The sequence below is a fragment of the Carcharhinus amblyrhynchos genome, chromosome 1 (assembly GCF_965287045.1).
Source record: "Carcharhinus amblyrhynchos chromosome 1, sCarAmb.v2.hapA, whole genome shotgun sequence".
Taxonomy (NCBI): Eukaryota; Metazoa; Chordata; class Chondrichthyes; order Carcharhiniformes; family Carcharhinidae; genus Carcharhinus; species Carcharhinus amblyrhynchos.
This window is the reverse complement of record NC_137324.1, coordinates 34,056,254-34,079,314: the sequence shown is the minus strand read 5'-3', so window position 1 is coordinate 34,079,314 and position 23,061 is coordinate 34,056,254. Positions and strand designations below refer to the sequence as shown.

At 42.5% G+C, this 23,061-nt stretch overlaps 1 protein-coding gene across 1 annotated transcript in view; it reads left to right on the top strand.

Annotated features, from left to right (window-relative positions):
• Positions 1 to 23,061, top strand: part of setbp1 (SET binding protein 1) — a 294,120-nt gene that overhangs the window by 187,986 nt on the left and 83,073 nt on the right. The window contains exon 3 of the mRNA XM_080208466.1: positions 19,230 to 22,773. Within this exon, the coding sequence (XP_080064592.1) occupies positions 19,230 to 22,773 (3,544 nt within the window). The remainder of the gene's footprint in view (positions 1 to 19,229; positions 22,774 to 23,061) is intronic.

Sequence of the window (23,061 nt, the reverse complement as noted above, 5' to 3'; positions counted from 1 at the left end):
GATGTGTGTACACTTCATAAAACAAGAAAGCAAAATACAGAATAGAATGGATGAGCTTGTGGGATCCGCAAAATCATCTTTTTCAGTTGTAGATTGAAGGCTGTGAAACTTCAAACTGGGTTATTTGATGTTGAATTCTTTGATGTGAATTATTTTCTGTTTCCTCATTTACACCTTCGCACTTTCACATGCATTTGAAATTGTAGGGTGTTACATGCCTCAAAGCCAAGCTAAGTATTAGTTCACACTTGAAATGCTGCACTTCCTCGCAGGCATACAGAGCCCACAACTTTTGCATCACCAGACAAATGTTGTTTCTGTTTCATTAGGAGTTGCATTTTCAGGAATTTATTTGACATTCTGAATGGCTTATTTACTCAATTGTGATATAAAAGAATAGGATGCTGGTTCAATCCTGCTTCTTCACATCTCCATATTTCCAATTTATAATGTGATTCCTGTGACCCGCTTTCCAAATTCTCCTTTTTGAGAACCATCAGAACCATTTCCGCTCTTCTCCCTTGTCCCGAATATAATAATGTACTGACAAAATGGCTGCCTTTGAGCAATGACCGCTTAATTTGGATTCTTATTTAGCGAAGAGCAGTCTGTGGTATAAAGCCCTAAAATGGAGCTCTGCTTGCAAATTGAACAATTGTTTGAGGATTGTCTTTTGACTTGTGTTGGCCATGAGGAGATTACGCACAAAGATACTCATCCAAACCTGTGGGAGTTGGTTGGTAGGACCAGACGGATCTTGTGTAACGGTGGCTATGAAAATTTGAAACCTGCATTGGAGTCACGTTGATCCTGGTGTATGATTTGTCAACAAAGCTAATTATGGAGATAAATAAAAATTAGGAGTAGGCCATACAGCCCCTCAAATCTGTTACAACATTAAATATACTTATGGACGATCTTTTGTCTCAACTTTTCCAGCTGCTTTCAATTTACAAGTGCTCTGAGATACAAAATTCCATCTATCTCAGCCTCGAATAACCCAACAATAGAGTATCCACAGTGTTTTGGTGAGAACAATTTCAAAGATTCAGAGTGAAGAAATATTTCCTCATCTCAAACCTATATGATTGATTCCTTGTTCTGAGACTGAATCCCCGTGTTCTAAATTCTTCAGTCAGGGAAAACAACCTGTTAGTGTCAACCCTATCAAACCCTTTCCAAAACCTTGTATGTTTCAACGAGATCTCCTTTCCTTCTTCCCAAGAGGCAATCTGGTGAAGCTTTATTGTATGCCTTCCTTGATAAGTACATATTCCCTTAGATATGGATATCCAAACTGCACACAGCTGTAGTCTCACCAAAGCCCTGTGCATTGGAACAATATTTCCTTATTTATAAACGCAATCCCCTTGCAATAAAAGTTAACATATCATTCGCCTTCCTGAGTATTCGAGTAATGTCCAAGTCAGCCTTCATCCACTCAACATCTGTTTCCTGCATTATCAAAGTTTTAATTTAGATCGATAGGACAGAGATTTTCATATCATGTTAACTTTAAGGACTCTTACTTCATTGAAACCGACAACAATCCCTGGGCAGCACGGTGGCACAGTGGTTAGCACTGTTGCTTCACAGCGCCAAGGACCCGGATTGAATCCCAGCCTGGTCATTGTCTGTGTGGAGTCTGCATGTTCTCCCTTTATCTGTGTGACTTTCCTCTGGATGCTCTGGTTTCCTCCCGCAGTCTAAATTGGCGAATTGTCCATGCTAAATTCTCTCGAACAGGTGCTAGAGTGTGGCAACTGGGGGATTTTCACAGTAACTTCATTGCAGTGTTAATGTAAGCCTACTTGTGACATGAATAAATAAACTTTAAACTTTAATTTTAAACAGTCCCTATCCCCAAAAACCCACATATTTACCCTGTTAATCCTCTGACAAAAAGGGGCAATTTAACATGGCCAATCAACCTAACCCGCACATTCTTAATTGTGGGAGAAAACCAGAGCACTCGAGGAAACCCACGCAGACGTGGAGAGAACGTGCAAACTCCGCACAGACAGTTATAAAATCATAGAATCCTATCGTGCAGAAGGAGGCTATTTAGCCCATCAAGTCTGAACTGACCACATCCCACCCAGGCCCTATCCCTAAGTATTTGCCCTAATTGGTCTCCCTGACACTAAGGGGGAATTTAGCATGGTCAATCCACCTAATCCGCATATCTTTGGACTGTGAAAGGAAACTGGATCACTTGGAGGAAACCCACACAAATACGGGGAGAATGTACAAACTCCAGAAGGATAGTCACCCAAGACAGGAATCAAACCTGCGTCCCTGGGTACATGTAGCAGCAGTGTGAACCACTATTGGTTAATTGTGGTTGTCTCCCAGATAGTTCCTTGTGAATACGCTAGAATATTGCTAATGTTCCCCAAATTAGCAAGAAATGGCTAATTACTCTGAAAGTCATTAAGGGCATTTGGTGCGGGAAATTGGGGTTAAATAAGATTCAAACTGTGCTAAACCTGATTGGGAAGTGTATGTTAATGTTACAGGGTGCCAGGAACAGAAATGTTCCCTTGCTTAGCATAAAAATTCTGAGGTCCAAAGTGATTCTATTTGATTTTCTCTTGTTTCTGTTTGGTCCAAACCACTTGTCTTCACTTACATTCACCGCACCTCCGGGTTACAGTGCAAGTTGTAGTATGTCACATCAATCATATCTCACACAGAGATCACCGATGCAGCAGGCTATTTGAGAGTATTTCTGTTCAGGTGAGCAGCAGGACATTCACTATATGAATCTATGCAAACCATACAGTTAATCAGGTCCCTGGTGATATCAGATTTGAGCCCAGAAATATCAAAAGCCCCAATTTTTTTACAATATAAGTGAAAAGCCAGAACAACTCCGGTGCTGGTGAGGCCACACCTGGAGTACTATGTGCAATTTTGTTTCCTTACTTGAGAAAGGATATACTGGCACTGCAGGGAGTGCAGAGGAGATTCACTAGGTTGATGCTGGAGTTGAGAGGGTTGGCTTATGAGGAGAGACTGAGTAGACTGGGGCTATACTCATTGGAATTCAGAAGAATGAGGGGAGATCTTACAGAAACATATAAAATTATGAAGGGAATAGATAAGAAAGAACTTGAGACCTTGTTTCCACTGAGAGGTGAAACTCAAACTAGGGGGCACGGTCTCAAAATAAGGGGAAGCAGATTTAGAACTGAGTTGAGGAACTTCTTCGCACAAAGGGTTGTGAATCTGTGGAATTTCCTACCCAGTGAAGCAGTTGAGGCTACCTCATTGAATGTTTTTAAGGCCAGGATAAATAGATTTTTCAACAGTAAAGGAATTAAGGGTTATAGTGAGCAGGCGGGTAAATGGAGCTGAGACCATGAAAAGATCAGCCATGATTTTATTGAATGGCAGAGTAGGCTCGAGGGGCCAGGTGGCCTACTCCTGCTCCTAGTCCTTATGTTCTTATAACTCATTTACTTTCTTTTCATTTGAAGCCAAAAACTACCTGCATGTTATAATGGCTCATTCCCAGGTTCAACCACTCTAAAGTTAGACCTTGTTTTCCCCATGTCATGTCGGTCATTTAAGACCACATACTTTAGAAGTATATTTCTCTAGGAAATGTGCTTCTAAAGTGTGTAGGTCATTTAAAACTACTCTCTGCTAATTTAAGATGGATGGGACATTAGGCACATTATTGGTTGTCTTAGAGACTTTGTAAACTTTTAAATAAGAGCCTGGATTTTCCAAGCAGTGGCGATGATCATCAGATTGCGTCTGCTGCGCCCCCCCCACCCCCCGACACATACACACACACACACACACACACACACACATATTGCAGCATATTTCTACTTGAACCTTCTGAGTCTGGATTTTACAGAAATGCACAGTGCAGCATCCATCGCCAAACTCCATCAGAATGAGAGGAAGATGCAAGATTGCTCCCTTTTTACAGCAACAGCCGCCATAAGTTTAAAGGTCCAAAGTTAGTTAAAGTTAATTAGTCACAAGTAGACTTACATTCACACTGCAGTGAAGTTACTGTGAAAATCCCCTAGTTGTCATGTTCCAGCACCTGTTTGGGGACACTGAGGGAGAACTCCACATGGCCAATTAACCTAACCTGCACATGTTTTGGACTGTGGGAGGAAACCGGATCAGCCGGAGAAAATCCATGCAGACACGGGAGAACGTGCAAACTCCGCACAGACAGTGACCCAAATCGGGAATGGAACCTGGCTTCCTGGTGCCGTGAGGCGGCAGTGCTAAGGACTGTGCCACCCGGTCCAGTTTGGATGTTATTGAATGAACATTAGCAAATGGAAGAGCGGATGGGTGTATAAATGAATAGGTGAGTCAGATGTAGCTGGGTAGATGGGTAGGATGGGTGAGGCAGTCGGTGTGTGAGTGGGTAGTTGTGCCTGGGGGCAATTGGGAGAGTGGTGGTGGAGGGGTGATCATGCCGGGTTAGAGATGCAGACATTCGCAGAGGCAGATGAATTGCCCATCAGAATTTGAAGCTTTCAGCATTCTCATGGAGGTCAGCACGTTGTGTCTTCCACAGAACCTTGACACACATTTTCAATTGTACCGTCCACATCAATCCTGAGGTTGGACATTTGGGCCCAATAATAAAGTTCCTTGCTTTGCTTGAAGGAATTGATTGAAGTAGTTAAAGTATGTTATCACAGTGGAGTCTAAATGAGTCATCCCTTCCATTGAAGAGCTGCCAGCAGATGCTTTGATAACATGAAGGCTTTTAATTAGCACATCATAGGAGAAATATCAGCAGCATGCTGAACGTAGGCTATATATACATTTTTAAATTGTTTTCTTCACTGGTCCCCTCCATCATTTAAGAATGATGCAAGTCAAATAACATACCTGTAGCTTCAGAAATGTAATGATTCCTCAGCAGGCAAAATGACACTTAAATCTGATATCTTAGCCTCCAGAACAAATTACTGACTGTTATATTCAAATACTGATGTCAGAGGCATTAAATGACAGTTGGATCAGATTGATACACCTAGTGATAGGTCCAGAAGACATAAGTTGTTGTTCCCAATACCTACCTGGGTCTGAAAGTAATATGTATTTTAAGACTGAAGGACATTCTATATTGTTTTAGTAGGGTGGGAGCTGGGATCTGTTTTACCTCTATTTTTTAATAAAAAATAGTGCAGATTTTTAGGAGAATTTGGTACACAAATGAGAAGACTTAGGCTTTGTAGTAAATTCCACAGGGAAAACTTTCCAACATTTGCTGATGAAAAATGCTTCACTTATTAGTGATGCACATTGACATTTCAAACACCAAGTTCTCAATATTCTGTACTGTCAGGTAGCGCTGTCCATTAGGATGAGAAATGACCCTTGTCTGGTCACTTCCCCAAAGGATCTAAATTCTGGATTGAAACCACCCACACATTCAACTTAAAGGAAATTACTGCTTTGACAACGCTTTGACAAAGGGTCACCGACTGCCTCACCCACCCTACCCAGCTCTTTTTCCTCCTTGCAGATGCTGCCAGACCTGCTGAGATTTTCCAGCACCTTCAAGGCTGACTAGTTTTTCTAGGTTGTTTTATATGTGAGGGGTTTCTCGGTGACAGTAAGCTGTCTCGTAATTTTTGTATCCATTTCTTTACAAGGAAGTAAAGCCACCTGAAAACACTATTACAAGTGGACATAAGCAAATTCAATAATGTGAGCTCCATCAACATGGTCCCAAAACAGTTTCAACTGAAAATCAGATTATTTTTAAATGATGGCAATATTGATTGGAGCTCACAAGAGCATGTTAGGCTAAGCAGAGTACCATTGCAAATTGGCTCTTAATTGAAGGGAGAGTTAGAAGAGCTCAAGCATAAACAAATAAAAGTGCCTTTTATCTGTTGTGTAAAATTTGTGATCTGCTGGAACTTTACAAAGCAATACTGAGGAACTGGAGATCAGCCAAAGCCCATTTTATTTCATCTGTGGCAGTTTGTAGGACCCATGAACACAAGAGATTGTGATAAAGATGAAGAGATTATACTGCAGTACAATCCATGCTGTGGCAGTACATTGAGGAAATTAAATAGCTCACACATTGATTTTGGGTAGCACTACTGCCTCACAGCGCCAGTGGCCAGGGTTCAGTTCCCAGCTTGGGTCCCTGTCCATGTGGAATTTGCATGTTCTCCCCTTGTCTGCGTAGATTTCCTCCGGGTGCTTCGGTTTCCTCCCACAGTCTGAAAGACATGCTAGTTAGGAGCATTGACCCAAACAGGTGCTGGAGTGTGCTGAGTAGGGGAATTTCACAGTAACTTCATTGCAGCGTTAATGTCAGCCTTACTTGTGATTAATAATTTAACTTTAACTCCTTTAAATTGCAACCACAGTAAGCTGACTGAGAACAGCAAATTGTGAATTGGTTAAGCCCTGTCTCCTCAGTAGTGAGACACAGATAACGTATGCTGAGCAAGAGAAAAGGCTGAATAGTTTCCACCTTTGTAGACTTGGACATATCCTCAGCATCTCTTGGCGGGGCAAGGTCACGGAGGTCCTGAAGCATGCTAATTCCATCAGCATACACTCGTTGGTAAACTAACAACATTTATGCTGACTTTACCATGTTCATTGATCGAATGAATGACAACTGTTTGCCTTCTGTGCAGTGAAGTGACTACTGAGGCGGAAAGCAGCAGGGTTCAGGGACACCACCAGCCCACCTAAGTACATGACCTCTCCATCTCCATGCTCACCACCAGCAAGGGCACAAGATTGCTATCTCACATGTATTTCAATTGCAACCATACTTTGCAACTAACTTACCTATTTTTAAAATTTATTTTAGTGTCACAAGTAGTCTTACATTAACACTGCAGTGAAGTTACTGTGAAAACCCCCTAGTCGCTGCATTCCAGTGCCCGTTCTGGGGTTAGGCAAGCAATGCAGAATTAACAAAGTCACCCACATCTTAAAGAAAGAAAATCAGTATGTACCAGTAGTTCTGTACCACTTAAATGTAGGTGCAGATTTTGGCCATGACGGAAAAGCTATCCATCATGGTAAAAAAAAACGCAAAAATGCCTAAACTTCTCTTCTGAAGACAATATTTCCAGTTTTCACAGGGACAGGATTGGATGAGCACTTCTTGCACATGTGTGGTGATGGTGACAGCTCTCCTTTTAGACCTCAGCTGCCTCCACTGAAGTGTTATTGTTTTAGACCAGGAATGTGAAAATCAAAGTGGGCAGAATAGACCAAATAAGAGAAAGTAATGTACCTCTTTAGTCCCAAGACACTACTGGAGGAGGACCTTTTGGTGGAAGTCAGGTGTTAAAAGTAGGGCATAGATTTGCATGGAAAGTGTACAAGCTCATTTCTGTCAAGCTGACTGAAACATTTTATAAAGCTCGTTCAAGGGATGAAGGCGTCGCTTCCTAGGCCAGTATTTATTGCCCATTCCCAAATGCCCTGGAGAAGGTGACGGTGAGATGCCTTGAATGGCTGCAGTCCATGTGGTGTAGGTACATCCACTGTGCTGTTAGGGAGGGCCAGAAAATCCTGCCAACAATGTTCTGTTCATGAAACTCATCTAACACTCACTGTCACTGAAACTTGACCTTGACATAGGCATAGTAGGTCGGGTAAAAAAAAACGTAATGCTACATTCTGTAAATAGACCAATTATAATGAAAACTGTTAGTCTCTAGTTCCATAGTTCAACAAATGGCTTGGGATCAAATTAACATTAATGAATCCTAATCAACCTGCTTATTCACAGCATATTAACAAATTTGTTTTAACAAATGGAAGTAAATATCAGAGAGTTAATCAGCTTTAAGATTATTTGAATATGACTTCTGTTGGTAGGTTGTCCTGTGTGTTATCAACATAGAAATGATTGTTTATTTCTACTGTTCGGGGTGAAATAAGCAACAAGTAGATTCAGGGGTTAATATTGCTGCCTGTAAATAATAACTCTCACACTTCATGTTACATATAGACAGAGTAGGCCACTTGGCCTCTCAACCATGTTCTGCCACCCAACAAAACCATGGTCTATCTGATGTAACCTCCACCCCACATTCCTGCCTACTCTGGAGAACCTTTCACCCCTTGTTAATCAACAATTTATCGAACTGCACCTTAAAAATGTTCAAACTTACTTGATTGACTTTAATAAAACTAACTTCAAAAAAATCTATTTGTTTAATAAAGTTCACTATTGCATTGCAATAATAACTCTAATCTACAGGCATACCACTTAACTGATGAAATAGTGGTCGGTGAATCTGTCCCAGTAAGTGGACAGTAGTGTGTTTGTAAGAATTCTGCATGAAACCAAGTTACAGTTTGGTACAAGTTAATAGGAAAATTGTATTGAAAAGATTAGCTTCACTGCAGAATCTTGGTTAGATTAGTAATTTCTGTAGTTAGAAGATTGAATCAGTTTCTGTTCTTCAAAACATTCATTTATATTTCTAACTTTTCCCTGATCAGCTGTTCCTCCTCAACCTGTCCACAATGTGTGATGTGGTTTATCACAACATCATCTTCCTTGATAGCTCATTCCTTTGAATTGCACCAACATGATGGCAGTGGTTAGCACTGTTGCTTCACAGCTCCAGGGACCTGGGTTCGATTCCTGGCTTGGGTCACTGTCTTTGCGGAGTCTGCATGTTCTTCCTGTGTGTGCGTGCGTTTCCTCCCACACTCCAAAACATGTGGGTTAAGTTGATTGGCTGTGCTAAATTGCCCCTTATGTCCTGGGATGCATAGGTTAAGGAAATTAGTGGAGTAAATATATGGGGTGATGGGAATAGGGCCTGGGTGGGATTATTGTTGGTGCAAACTTGATGGGCTGAATGGCCTCCTTCTGCACTGTAGGGCTTCTATGATTATTCTTGCAGCTATTACACGTCCAGCAATGGCTCCAAATCCCTTTCCATTCTATCAGTGTGAGATTAAATCATCTTAGTTTAGTCTTCCTCTTCTTCCTTGTTTTCATGTTTCCCTCTGAGATTATTCACAGGCTTCTGGGTAAACATTCACATACTTCCAGCTCTTCCTGGCTGCAGCTTCTCAGTGATATTTTGTGCAGTCAGATTGCTTACCTGATATCACGTCAACTTTCTCCAGATCACTAAACCTGAAGCCAGTGGTGGTAGAGGTAGTTCGCCATTGGGCTGCTAGTGGAATCTTCCAATCTTGCCCATCCTGTCACCATGGTACCTGCTGGACTGTGTCACTTTTGGTGGGACCGGAAAATTCTGCCATGGGTGGAACCAGAAAATCCAGCCCAATGTCGTTCGTAGTAACAACAAACTCTGCCTTTTTAACAGAGCCCATTCCTCTCATTCCCCACATTCTCTAACTGAATCAAACCAGCAATGTTTGACCTTGTACAAGATTTTTAAACCCACATCCCATACCAACAAAGGCTTCATTCTTCCACATCTGAAACATCATCAAATCCACCCCTACCCTAACCCTATTGAAATATTTATACATGTCCTTGTCCTCTCTCTTTGACTACCTTTATGCTCTACTTGCAACCATCATTCTAACTATCCTAACATGCTCAAAGCTCTGCCACAGATGTCCCATTTCACACAACATTCTGCTTGTCTATCAGCCTTGTTGACCTAAACTAGCTGCCTATCCTCAACTTAATTGAAAATATCAATGTTCACTAATAACCTTACTCACACCTTATTGCTTCATAAACGTTCCATTCCCCTGATTCTTGGTTTTGGTGTACTTGCTTTGCATCTTGTCATACTTTTTGCAGCAATATTTTCAAACATTTTGATCCTAGCGTTTGGATATCTCTACCTTAGACTTTCTGCCTATGCACTTACATCTTCACAATTAAGAAACTCTTGAAAAACATATCTCTTGACATAACTTTTAATCCTCAAAAGTCACTTTTCTTCTGGCTTCATTTCTGTGATTGCTGTAATAGAGGTGGGCTTTTTTTTAAGTTAAAGGCTTTACATATATGGATGTTGCTGGTGTCATTATTACTGCAAGGGTGCGAAATAATAGTGGAGTGACACTTAGTGAGGACACAAAGTCAGGCTAGGGAAAGGTAGGTGTCATCATTGGTTCTGCCTGTCTCTCAACAGATGTTGATAAGTAGAATAGTTTATTTGATACTAACCTGAAATCAAATCTTATATTTTACTTTAGAAAAGGCATTAATATATGACATTTGAAAAGTAATAAGAACAAGTAAAGTCGATTGAAAGTAAAAAAACTGTTTTCGAAAAACTGCTTTCAGTAACGAAGGATTACTTGTCTGGAGTATGGGGACATTCATGCTGGGGGGATCTTTCCTTCCGGCGGCAGGGCACCTTCAGCACTTGGTTTTCCTACTGGCGGAGGGGGAACATTAAATGGGAAACCCCATTGACAATGGTGGGACCAGTAGATTCTGCCGCTGGCCACTTCCTCTGCCACAAAACCTGCAGCAGGTTGCACAGAAAATCCCATAACCTAGTTCTCGTTGCAGAACTTTTGTCACTCAAAGTGGTCTGTGACCTGCTAGGGTCCAGCTGCTCTAGAAACACAAAGGCAGGTGCATTGCTATGGATGCTCCTGCTTAAGTCCACAGTTCAGTTCTTTTATTTTCTAACCTCAAAATAGCACAGGCCATGGCCGGGAGAAGTACTGGACAGTGGACTTACCATTGCAAGTAGCAATTGTATACATTCACCATTTGCATGGGTAAAATATACTTTTTGAGGTGGCACTCACTCTGTGTCATTGGTGACATTAGTACTGCCTGATCCATAGCATTGTAGTAAAAGCAAAACATGTTGGAATCACTCAGCAGTCAGTCAGAGCCTTTGGGAGAGAGCAAGGAAGTTAACATTTCAGGTATAAACTCTGTATTTTCTATGCTACAGTGATGCTGTCACTTGGCATTAACAGCAGTACTATAACTGGAGGGCGTTTATGGGAATGTGGAGTTGAAGTTCATGTACATGCAACACAGACCGGTTAATATTGCAGAACTCCACAAAATGATTGCTGTTATACATTGAATTACACATCTTCTCAAGATAAATTAATATTAATTTACTGGTCACAAATGAGGCTTACATGAACACTGCAATGAAGTTACTGTGAAATTCCCCTAGTCACCACAGTCCGGCAACTGTTCAGGTCAATGCACCTAACTGGCATGTCTTTCAGAATATGGAAGGAAACAGGAGCACCCAGAGGAAACCTATACAGACACGGGGAGAATGTCCACAGACAGTGACTCAAGCCAGGGATCAAACTCAGGTTCATGGCACTGTGAATCAGCAGTGCTAACCACTGTGCCATCGTGCCACCCTGAGATTTAGTAAAAAATTAGTAAAATCGCAGACCCAAGCTGCCTTTCGTGTTGATCAGCTTGGTGTAATTTTCTTTTGCAGTTTCTGTAATAAGGGGCTTGTGCTGATTTAAGACATAAATGTCAATGCTGGCTTACTTTTCTTTCCAAAACATCTTTCCAAAGATGTGCGGGTTAGGTTGATTGGCCATGTTAAAATTGCCCCTTAGTGTCCTGAGATGTGTACGTTAGAGGGATTAGTGGGTAAAATATGTAGGGATATGGGGGTAGGGCTCGGGTGGGATTGTGGTCGTGCAGACTTGATGGGCCGAAGGGCCTCCTTCTGCGCTGTAGGGTTCTATGTTCTATGATTCTACTTTTTATCAAAGTGGATCAGAGCACTCTTTGCCGTTACCTGTTTTTAGTTAAAATGCCCAAGCGAAACTTTGAATCTGGGCCAGAAGATTACAGTCTATTTTCCACTTAGATTGCTTTCTACATTTTGCAGTTGGGAGTCGTAGAGGTTTACATCATGGAAACAGGCACTTCAGCCCAACTTGTCCATGCTGCCCCTCTTTTTTAACTGCTAAGCTAGTCCCAATTGCTCACGTTGGCCCTCTATAGCCATGTTCCCTTCTAAACGCTTTTTAAAAGACAAAATTGTACCTGCCTCTACTACTACCTCTGGCAGCTTGTTCCTGACACTCGCATCCTCTGTCTGAAAAAAATTGCCCCTCTGGACCCTTTTGTATCTCTCCCCTCTCACCTTAAACCTATGCCCTCTAGTTTTATACTCCCCTACCTCTGGGAAAAGATATTGATTATCTAGCTGACCTATACCCTCATTGTTTTATAGACTCTATAAGATCACCCCTCAGCCTCCATACTCCTGCAAAAAAAGTCCCAGTCTATCCAGCCTATCCTTATAACTCAAACCATCAGCTCCCAGTAGCATCCTAGTAAATCTTTTCTGTACTCTTTCTAGTTTAATAATATCCTTTCTATAATAGGGTGACCAGAACTGCACACAGTATTCCAAGTGTGGCCGTACCAATATCTTGTACAACTTCAACAAGACATTCCAACTCCTGTATTCAGTGTCCTGACCCATGAAATCAAGCATGCTGAATGCCTTCTTCATCATCTTGTCCACCTGTGACTCCACTTTCAAGGAGCTAGAAACCTGTACCCCTAGATCTCTTTGTTCTGTAACTCTCCGCCATGCCTTATCATTAACTGAGTAAGTCCTGCCCTCATTCAATCTACCAAAATGCATCACCTTGTGTTTATCTAAATTAAACTCCATCTGCCTTTCGTCAGCCCACTGGCCCAATTGATCAAGATCCTGCTGCAATCCTAGATAACCTTTTTCACTGTCCACTATGCCACCAATTTTGGTCTCATCTGCAAACTTAATAACCATGCCTACTAAATTACTAAATTCTCATCCAAATAATTAATCTAAATGACAAATAACAGCAGACCCAACACCGATCCCTGAGGCACACTGTTGGTCACAGGCCTCCAGTTTGAAAAATAATCTCCACAATCACCCTCTGTCTTCTGTCACCCAGCCATTTTTGTATCCATTTGGCTCCCTCACCCTCGATCCCGTGAGATTTAACCGTATGCAACAACCTACAATGCGGCACCTTGTTGAAGGCCTTGCTAAAGTCCATGTAGACAACATCAACTGCACTGCCCTCATTGGCCATCCGGAGGTTAAACATTCAAAGGTTATTACTTCATGGGCATTCTTGAAGGAAAGGTCACTTACAAAATGCTACTGGCAACAGTTTGATAGCAATTTTTGTGTTCTTACTTTTGGGTCCAGAATTTCATGTCCCTAGTCAGGACCAAACAGAGACAGAATTGGAAAGGAATGGGCCACTAAGCGGTGCACCCAAAAGCCTCATTACTATTACAGGACTCAGCCAATTTCTGAGAGAGCAGGTCCCAGAACCTACCCATCCATATTAGAGAGGCACATGGCAGAACTGTCAGCTCATTTAGAGCCTGCCCCATCAAGACCCTTAATCTTAATGGAAGCAATGAGACGTTCGCAACTGTCAGGTTTTGCACACGCTGCCTGGGACTGTGAACTCTGGATTGGAGGTCAGCAGAGTTTAAAAGGTAATAAAATAATTTTGCCTCCTTTACAATAAATGTTGTACCATATGCTAGAATTCATTAAGATAATTCAGGCAGTGCTGTGATTGGAAGATTTAACTACCCATCAGACACTGTGTTTGCCAGATTGTTGCCCCTACCAACTACTCAGTTGTCAAGGAAAAAGTCAGCATTTTGAATGTGGAAATACCTTCGAATGATTAAAAAAAGTTCGCCTAATGTATAAAAATATACAGTGAATTTCACACAATTGAAAAGATAACCTGGTACAGCAATGTGCAAATATTTAATATTTTCTATTGCCTTTATGTATTCAGTGTGCACATTCCTTGAGACAGCAGTTTTAAAGTCTGTTTGTTTACCTGAGGAGTTTTATGGGCTCTTGGCTGCAATCAATTGCTCACTTGTTAACCAAGTGCTTGACTGTGTTCACACAGCTGCCCTGAAGAGTCTATTTATTTACCAGGGGACTATTCAGTGGCTTCCAACTGCTATAATAGGCTTTGTAAGTTCTGTTCATAAAATGAAGAATGGTTAATGGGATGAGGATGAGGGAGATGTGAGGGTGAGGTAAGTGAGGGTTAAGGGTTGAAAGTGAGAGTTAACTTTGAATGTGGTAAGGTGTTGAGGGGATAGGGTGTAGGGAGGTTTATATAAACCTGGTTGCATCAGAAACACTAGGCTGAGGCTTTTTGGGACTTGAGATGGACCTTTTAACCTGACATCTCTGTAGATAGCCCGCCTCGGACCAGGATCCTCAGAAATACCTGCATCCTGAATGTCTTGAGATGGAGCTGGAAATGAGATATTTAGTGTCACAAGTAGGCTTACAATGAAGTTACTGTGAAAATCCCCTACTTGCCACACTCCAGCGTCTGTTCAGATACACTGAGGGAGAATTTAGCATGGCCATTGCACCTCGAGGAAAACCACGCAGACATGGGGAGAGCATGCAAACTCTACACAGACAGTAACCCAAGCTGGGAATTGAACCTGAGTCCCTGGCGCTGTAAGGCAGTAGTGCTAACCACTGTGCCACCATGCCATCTGCGATTTATACCAGCTCTCAATTCCCACCTCGGACTTGAAAATCCAGCTCTTGGGAGTCTGTAAAACAGCATTTTGTGCTTTCTGTTCTTCATAGTGCAGAAGGAGGCCATTTGGCCCATCGAGTCTGCACCAATCACAATCCTACCTAGGCCCTATCTCCGCAACCCCACATATTTACCCCGCTAATCCCGCTACCCTATGCGTCCCGGGACACTAAGGAGCAATTTAGCATGACCAAACTGCACATCTTTGGACTGTGGGAGGAAACTGGAGCGCCCAGAGGAAACCCATGCAGAAACGCAGAGAATGTGCAAACTCCACACAGTGACCCAAGCCGGGAATCAAACTTAAGTCCCTGGAGTTGTGAGGCAACAGTGCCAACCACTGTGCCACCATGCCACTTTCTTATGAGAAAGTGGATTGAATCGTATTGTTCTGTAGCCTAGTTCCGTTTTTAATCAACAACCACCAGTGGTTTTGAAACTGTTGTAAACAGTGCATAATTGGGTCATTCATTTGCACGTACAGAGGCTTGAGGAATCAGTTTGAATGCAGCATCTTTAATTTTGAGTACCAGGAAGTCAGTCAATATCCTGGACAGCTCTGGGCACTAATGCAGGTGTGAGTAGTCAAGCAATGATACCTGCATTATTATCTGTCAAAAACAATCCACATTATCTTCACAGTAGATTGGTGGTACTAGGGTAAGCATATGAATTAAGGTTTGGTTTGAAGTGATGGTGAATCAGCATCATTGGAGTATACAGTGGAGAGCTGTAGCCACTTCCTGCCCATTGAAGTTCTTGCTGGTTTTTGTCTATAGCTCCTTCTGTAAACAAATAGGGGCACTCTTGCATGACTCTTGTTACATTAGCATTGGCTTAGTTGCATTTTTAAAAATTGTGGTCTAATGCCTTGTACCAGGCCCTTAATTGAGCCACATAAAACTGAGGTGTGAGAAATGCTGATCCACTTTATATCCTGGCAGTATTATTCCTTTTAATGCATTGCAGTGCTATTTTCCAACAACACTATTTTTCCTTTGTTCTGATGCTGGTGGTAAGTCTTTAATTGCACTGACGCAAAGTACAGAATGGCCTTCTGCTGTTAGTACAGAAAGTGTTGACAGTGGTGTCAAATATAAGGCCAGCAATTTTCTAAGTGTGTAATAACTCGGATTTTATTTTCTTTCTGTAGAAGTGATTTGCTGCAAACAGGGTAGGCCTGAACTCAAATTGCTGTGCAGCCTCCCTGTTTGAAAGCATCAGAGTAGTTACTCGTACATTGAAAATAAGACAGCAGTTAAATAAAGAAGCTGGCTCGTCTGCTAAATCACCTAATAGTTGTGTCCAAATGAGTCTTGTAGTGTGACAAAAAATGGTGAACATTAAGGTTTTAGATGTCGGACGGAATTCTCCCAAAATAATTCAGAGTGTCGGATTTGTGTGAAAACTGGAGTAATTCACGCTGTTTCTTTCAGTGGGAGTTCAGAGAAGAACCTCCCATATTCTGTGCACTGCAGAGGCCATCACCGCAAATATCATTACATTTTAGTGAGTGTGACCTATTCCCGCTGGCGAGCCGGCAGCAAGGCACTGAGCGGGCTACTGCGCATGCGCTGATCTGTCAGTGCCAAGATCGGCACGTGCGCAGTGGCCCTGCACTGACGGCCTCTCGATTACTGGCCAGCCCTGCAAAACCTGCTCTCCACCACCCCCACAGCCCGATCACTGCCCCGGGCCCCCCCACAACTATTCCTAGGCCCAGCCCCAATTCTGCCCCCGCCCCCATCACCATCACCACCACCACCACCACGGCGACAATCTCCCAGTCCACTGCACTAAAAAAAATTCACCTTCCTGTGTGATTTGGGGCCCCGACACAGAACTGGCATAATTCAGTCGACTCGATTGAAGCAGATAGACAGCACAACCAAACAAGCGCATCAGTGTGACCCTTGTGAACAGGCGAGCATTTTATTGGCCCGATTACAGCTTTTCTGACATGTACTGCATGCTAAGTGTGAGAATTAAGGGGTAAGGTAGTGGGGGGGAGGAGTAGGGGAGCCAGAGTGCTGCAGAAGAAGCTTGCTGTATTCAGAAATAATGAGACTGCTGGAAGGTGACTGGCTGCGTTTGCAATAAATCTTCTTTTCTCAGTTTCCCTGCAACTTCATCACTGATCTGCGGGGACAGCCACTGGTTTCTGCTCAGTGTTGGCTTTCTGAAGACAAGGACAAGGTGAGCGGCTTGAGCCTAATCACCTGGTTTCGGCTTCAGCATCCTTCCCCACCCACTCCCCCCATCTCTGCTGTTGCACTCAGTTTTGGCAGGCCACCATTGCAGGGTGTTTCCAAATCAATTCATGACACTTGCAGCCGTATCAGTGACTAGAAATGATGCCTCGGGGGTGAAAACATAGCAAAAACAGTTCTGGCTGAATGGGCGAAGCGTATTTCACTCTACATGATGGCTGACTTCACATACAATTACCTATCGTTACGCCAGTGAGAGGTCAGACTTTGATATTTGACAAACGGAGGTTTAATACAGCTTTCTGCGGGCCGTCAGCAGCTGGAGGTCGATAATTGAGATTGATTTAATACAAAAAAAGTCAGCAGAGGAATTATTTTTCAAAAGATTTCACTTCTTCACACCTTTTGATCCAATATACTATTTTTCAAGGAAGTATTAACTGTATCTTTTATAAGTAAATGCTCTGAAGTTTGAAGATTGGGACAGGTATTAAATATTCTGAACAGTGAAGTGTCAAATCTACATTTTTAAAGAGACAGAAATCCTCTCAATGCCCAGCAGGTCCAGTGGCGTTTGAAAAGGAGACAGGTTTCCAGTGGCAATCAGTCATCAGCGAATATTTGGAAACTATTCTTGTGGTATTTTTGAATGAGGGCTGGTTTTCACTTATGAGATATCATCTATCTGACGTTTCTTTTTGAGGGAAAAGGGCATTGAAAGGGAGCTGCTTCCCTGGAGACGAGTGTTTTGCTGCAGACTAGACCAGTCACTGATGTTATTAATTTAAAAAAAAACAAATTCTCTGACGGAAGGCTCTGAACATCTGACTGCTTTCAATATGGCTCCACATGGAGAGCATGTTGTAATTAACCCAGAAGAACAATCAGCAGTGTATGTTGTTTTAAGCTTTAAATTTATTAATATATGCAAATGAATAGAGCAATGGGTTCAGATGTTTGAGAATCGCAGCAGGAAGCAATTATAGACGCGCTAACCAGCAGCTTATCTCAGTACACGCGGCCTCTTAATAAAGGATTTTGCCTGAGAAATAAACTGCTCAGATGGAAGTGTGGCTGATTCACAAAGTATGCCATTAAAACAAAAATCTCAAGTGTTTCATTGGATTCAGATGTGATCCATTATTTGACACTGGCGTCCTGCTGTAACTGCATCTTATACTTGGGCACCAAATCACTCTGGTTTCTGCTTTGTCCAGTTAAAACCAATGCACAACTTGATCTGTGTAAAACACAAGCCACAGATCCCTTGTTTATCTTGAGGATAAGACAGTTGCCTGATATGGTACTGAGGTGTTCAGGTTAAATCATGTCCCACATTTGCACCCGCTCTATGTTGTGTAAGTTGATCTACCAATAACTTTGGGTCAGGAGAAACAAAAACAGCCTTAGAACATGATCACTGTCTCGTGACCCTTGAGGATACTTGGTACAAATGAGATTGGACTCAACTGAGGCAACGTCTAAAATTAAAAAGCCTGCCATCTTGTATAGTTTAACTTTACCATTATCATGAAGAGAGATATAGCAGATCAGAGAGAAGGTGGTGGAGTGCAGGTAGCACTTCCCCAAAATGCACCTGTATGAGTCAACACATTCAGGAAAGAAAATAAACTGGGGGCTAAAATCAAGTAACTTAATCCTAACAGTTAGTGGTGTTAGTATGAGGGAAAGACAGGAGTATGTCATTACCTGGCCTAGTGACAAGTAACAGTGGGGTTCCTCTCCGGAATAATGCTTAATGGTCTGGAATTCTGTTTGATATTTGAAAATCATGTTGTGCCAATCTGACTTTCATGTGCTGAGTAGTTCTATCAGGGATATGGCTCGGGTGTGTACAATGCAGCAACATTAGGGCCGAGGGTTTTCACTCAATTAGCCTGTTTTTTTTCAGTGCAAGTCCCCTGATGTTGATGTAACTGCTGCCAAATATCGTGGAACTTTAAGTGCAAATTGCACTCAGTTCAAATCAGGTTTCTGTGCTCTTTGTGCTCACTTAGAAACAAAAACTGATCACCATCCCCCAAGGACAGGTTTCTGCTAGTGAGGCTCATTTGCAGGCCTTCATGGAGGCCCCAAGATGAAGGTTGTGAAAGATATTTATAAAATGAAGGGATTGACTTCCCAAATCTGACCAAGAAATGGCTTGGTAAATTTTTAAAAATCGCTTTGAGTAATTTAGGCCAGGAGTCTCCAGCCATTCACACCAATGGGACTCACTTGGCCCACCGACAGTGCTCCCGCTGTCGTGGGTTTCCCAGCAGCGTGGGGTGGCTCCAATGGGAATTTCCATTGATAGTGACAGGACCAGAGGATGCCACCACCGGCAAACTGTGTGCTGTCTCCCTGTTGACGTCTGAACCTCGTAACCAGAATTGTGTTCACTCCAGGTGTGGTGTTATTGTTCTGTGTAATTCATCACAGGAGAAGGTCATGTTTACTAAAGGGTTTTTTTTATCCTTTTTACAGGGCGCATCAAGGTCTCACAACCAACCTGAGGTGCGATTCAGTGAAGTTCCCTCAAGACTGCAACCTGACTTTGGTTCTGGCAGTGTGAAACCAAAGTACCAGGAGAGAATTAACCAGATTCAGCACGAATGGTCTTCAACGTCTGGAGTCTCCCCTACTTTCCAGAGTAATGCGACAGATGTTGATGCCAGAAGGGAAGTAGCAAGCACTGCTAACACAAATTCCATTTCTGATCAATTCTGTGACTTTGCAAAATCACAGTTGAACAGGCCTGTTCCTGGATGTACTTGGAATCAGTTTATAAATGGTAGTGCTGGACTGGCCATTGGCAATACTAACCGGCTGGTGACGACTAAACTGTCCCAGTCCACTGGTCACCCAGAAACTACAGCTATACCAACAAAATCAAAGGACAAATGCAAAGAGTTTTCAGAGCCCATGGAACAGACACATGGGAGTGGAGCAGGAAAATCCTGCAGGAGAGATACCAAGTGCTCTAAAAACCAGGTAACAGACAACTCGGCAGAGTGGGATAAAAATGGTCAAAAGGGAATAGAGTTAGAACTTCGCGGGATTGCAAAAGGAAGGAAAGACATTTTAGCAGGTCATGGTGCGAACTCAGAGCCACCATCAAGAGCTTCTCCTTGCAGGCCCAACACAATGAGCAGCCAGGAAAAGGATTCAAGTTCTGTAATGATCAGAATCCCAATACAACCACAGGCTGCAGCGTCTACTGGTACCAGAACAAGAAAGGGACAGCTATCAAAAGCAACCATAGATAAAACCATACATTCAGAACCAGCATGTGCTGAATCAAATGTGAAAAATGCTGTTAGTAGCAACTTTTCCAGTGCTGGAGATGCTGTAAGCCACGTTAGCAGCAAGGTCATCAAGCAGCAAAGCAGAAGCATGCAGAAGGAACTTGGTCAACTCAACCTCGCGGTAGGGAGAGCTGGTGAATTGGCTGATCTGTCAAATAACGGCAATAGAGTTCGGAAACCAACAGCAATATTGGCATCGCCTGTTTTCATAGATCCCACCAAAAGCAGAAGAGGCTCCACAGAAATGAAGCATTCAAAGCATTCAACTAAAAACAGCACCATTTCTGCCAAATGCAAAACCTTAAGTCTTCTGAAAGAAAATAGTGTTGCACAGCAAGAAAATACAGTTGTGGAGCCGCCTTCCGCCTATCCTATAACTCCAGCTAGTCCATTGTATTCTAACACAGATAGTCTTACAGTTATTACTCCCATGAAGAAGAAACGGGGAAGACCAAAGAAGCAACCTTTACTTACTGTTGAGACTATACACGAAGGAACTGCCACCAGCCCAGTTAGCCCCATTTGTTGTGAGTCTCCCAATGGTAGTAAGAAAAAGAAGAAAAGAAAAAGCCCTGGTAAACTGATACCAATGGATTCTGTCACCTTAGAGCCTAAAGACACATCGCTTCCCAAAAAGGATAGAAAAATAAATGTTCTGGATAAGAAAACAATCAGAACTATCAATAAAATGAAAACCATGAAACGGAAGAATATTTTAAATCAAATTCTGTCCTGTTCTAATAACACAGTGCTAAAAAAGAAAGTACAGTCCTCCAGTGCTATATCAACAATCTCATCTGTGCTTGAGACCAAGTTAGGGAAACAGATCAATGTTAGCAAGAGAGGGACTATTTATATTGGCAAGAAACGAGGAAGAAAACCAAAAGCCATGGTACAGCTGCAGCAAAACGGAAACAAAGGTGCTGAGAAGTATTCGAAGCCAATTTCTGCCCATTCAGAAAATCCGACTGTGCCTTTTGGTTCACAGCTGATTGGAACAGTGTCACCAAACACTGCCCAACCATCACTTTCCCAGGTAATGGGGCCTGCAGGAAATCTCAGCCCTGTCAGCAGTGAGACCAACTTATCTGAGTCAAAGGCAATGCCAAACCTTCAGCCAATTAGTGCACTTCCTATAAAAAACCCAAAAAGCTTGCATGCAAGCACTTGGAAGTTGTCTCCTCCAAGGCTTCTGGCAAACTCTCCTTCTCATTTATCTGAGGCAGCTTCCTTGAAGGAGATAACACTGTCACCTATCAGTGAGTCTCACAGCGAGGAAACGATACCCAGTGATAGTGGAATTGGAACAGACAACAACAGCACTTCTGATCAGGCAGAGAAGAGTATGGAATCACGCCGCAAATACTCCTTTGACTTTTGCACACTTGATCCCTCAGAAGGTGCAGCTGTGGATCCTGGTACAAAAGGAAAGCACAGTCACAGACAGAAACATCTGCTTATAGATGATTATCGTATTCATGAAAATATGAAGAAACAGAAGCATAGACGGAAGAGAAAAAGCCTGCAGATGCAGAGCAGGGATGACCTGCAGTTCATAGCTGATCTGGAAGAACTAATTGCAAAGTTCCAGGTATTTCGCATTTCTCACAGAAGCTATTCTTTTTATGCTGATAACCCATATCCCAGTATTTTTAGGGTCAACTTTGATCATTACTATCCTGTGCCATACATTCATTATGATCCATTACACTATCTTCGCCGGACTGCTGATCTTAAGTCTAAGAAAAGGCGTGGTAGACCTCCTAAAGCCCAAGAGACTATGACAAAGGTGCCTTTCTTACAGGGTTTTGGGTACCCACTACCCAGCGGGAGTTACTATGCACCCTATGGCATGCCTTATACATCAATGCCTATTGCTACAGGCATGATGAACCTTGGGTATTATGGGCAATATTCAGCTCCTTTTTACTTGTCTCATGCACTTGGGTCATCGACTCCCTTCATGAGGCCTACGATGCCTCCACCCCAGTACCATGCCAGCTCCCACTTAAAAATGCCAACTACTGCCAAACACAAGGTAAAACATGCCATGCATTTGCAGCCTTCTCATGGGATGGATTTAAATACCGTACAGCCTTCCTTAACGTCACAAAGAGGTGGTGGCACTGGAATGCCCGGCAGCCGAATCCACAAACGCAAACACAAGCACAAACATAAACATCGAGACGACCGGCTGATTGGGTCACGGGAAGATCTGGGTGAGCTCTTTGGGTGTAAATCTGATTTTGCTAAAGCTTTAGTACACCAGAAACTAGAAGGCTGCGACAAAGACCTTACACTGAGCGCTGACAAAGGAAAATCGAAGGAAAAACTGAGACAGCAGTATGTTGAACCGATGTACACGGGACAAAAGACATCAAAGAACATCTTTGACATAGACACCTCATCAAAATTAGCCTTCTCTGACTTGCCGCAATGGACAAGGACTACAGAAAAAAATGATTCGGTCAGCGAGTCAATCAATGCCTGCGTAAGAAGGTTCACCAGCACTGAGACCCGTACAAGGCGGGAGACCTCCATGGACCTGTATGGGGATCTGCAGTCTGCAAGCAGCATGATTGAAAAGCGGGAAAGTGAATTAAGTGGGAGTAGAAAAAGGCACTTTGAGGGTTTTGGATCATATCGAGAGAAGAATGGACCTGTGCTAAGGACTAACAGGAAAGACTGGGGGCAAAACCCATATACTACCCCTGCAGCACCAGGTAAATATATGATCTTTAAAAATATGTCATATTTCTAAAGTGTGTAAATAGCATCATTTAGATCTTTACTATGATTTTGATTAGACTTCTGTTACTCTACTACTGCTTACCAAGCAGCAGTCTAAGGTTCAGAATTATGATGTTTTTCAACTCGGTGTGTTAATCAGGACTTCCTCTGGCTTTTAAATTAAATTATTCTTTAAGAGTGGAATTCTAAAATTGTTAATAAAATTGCTATCCTATTATGGTGGCTAATTTCAATAATGTGATGCACAATGGTGTGGATCA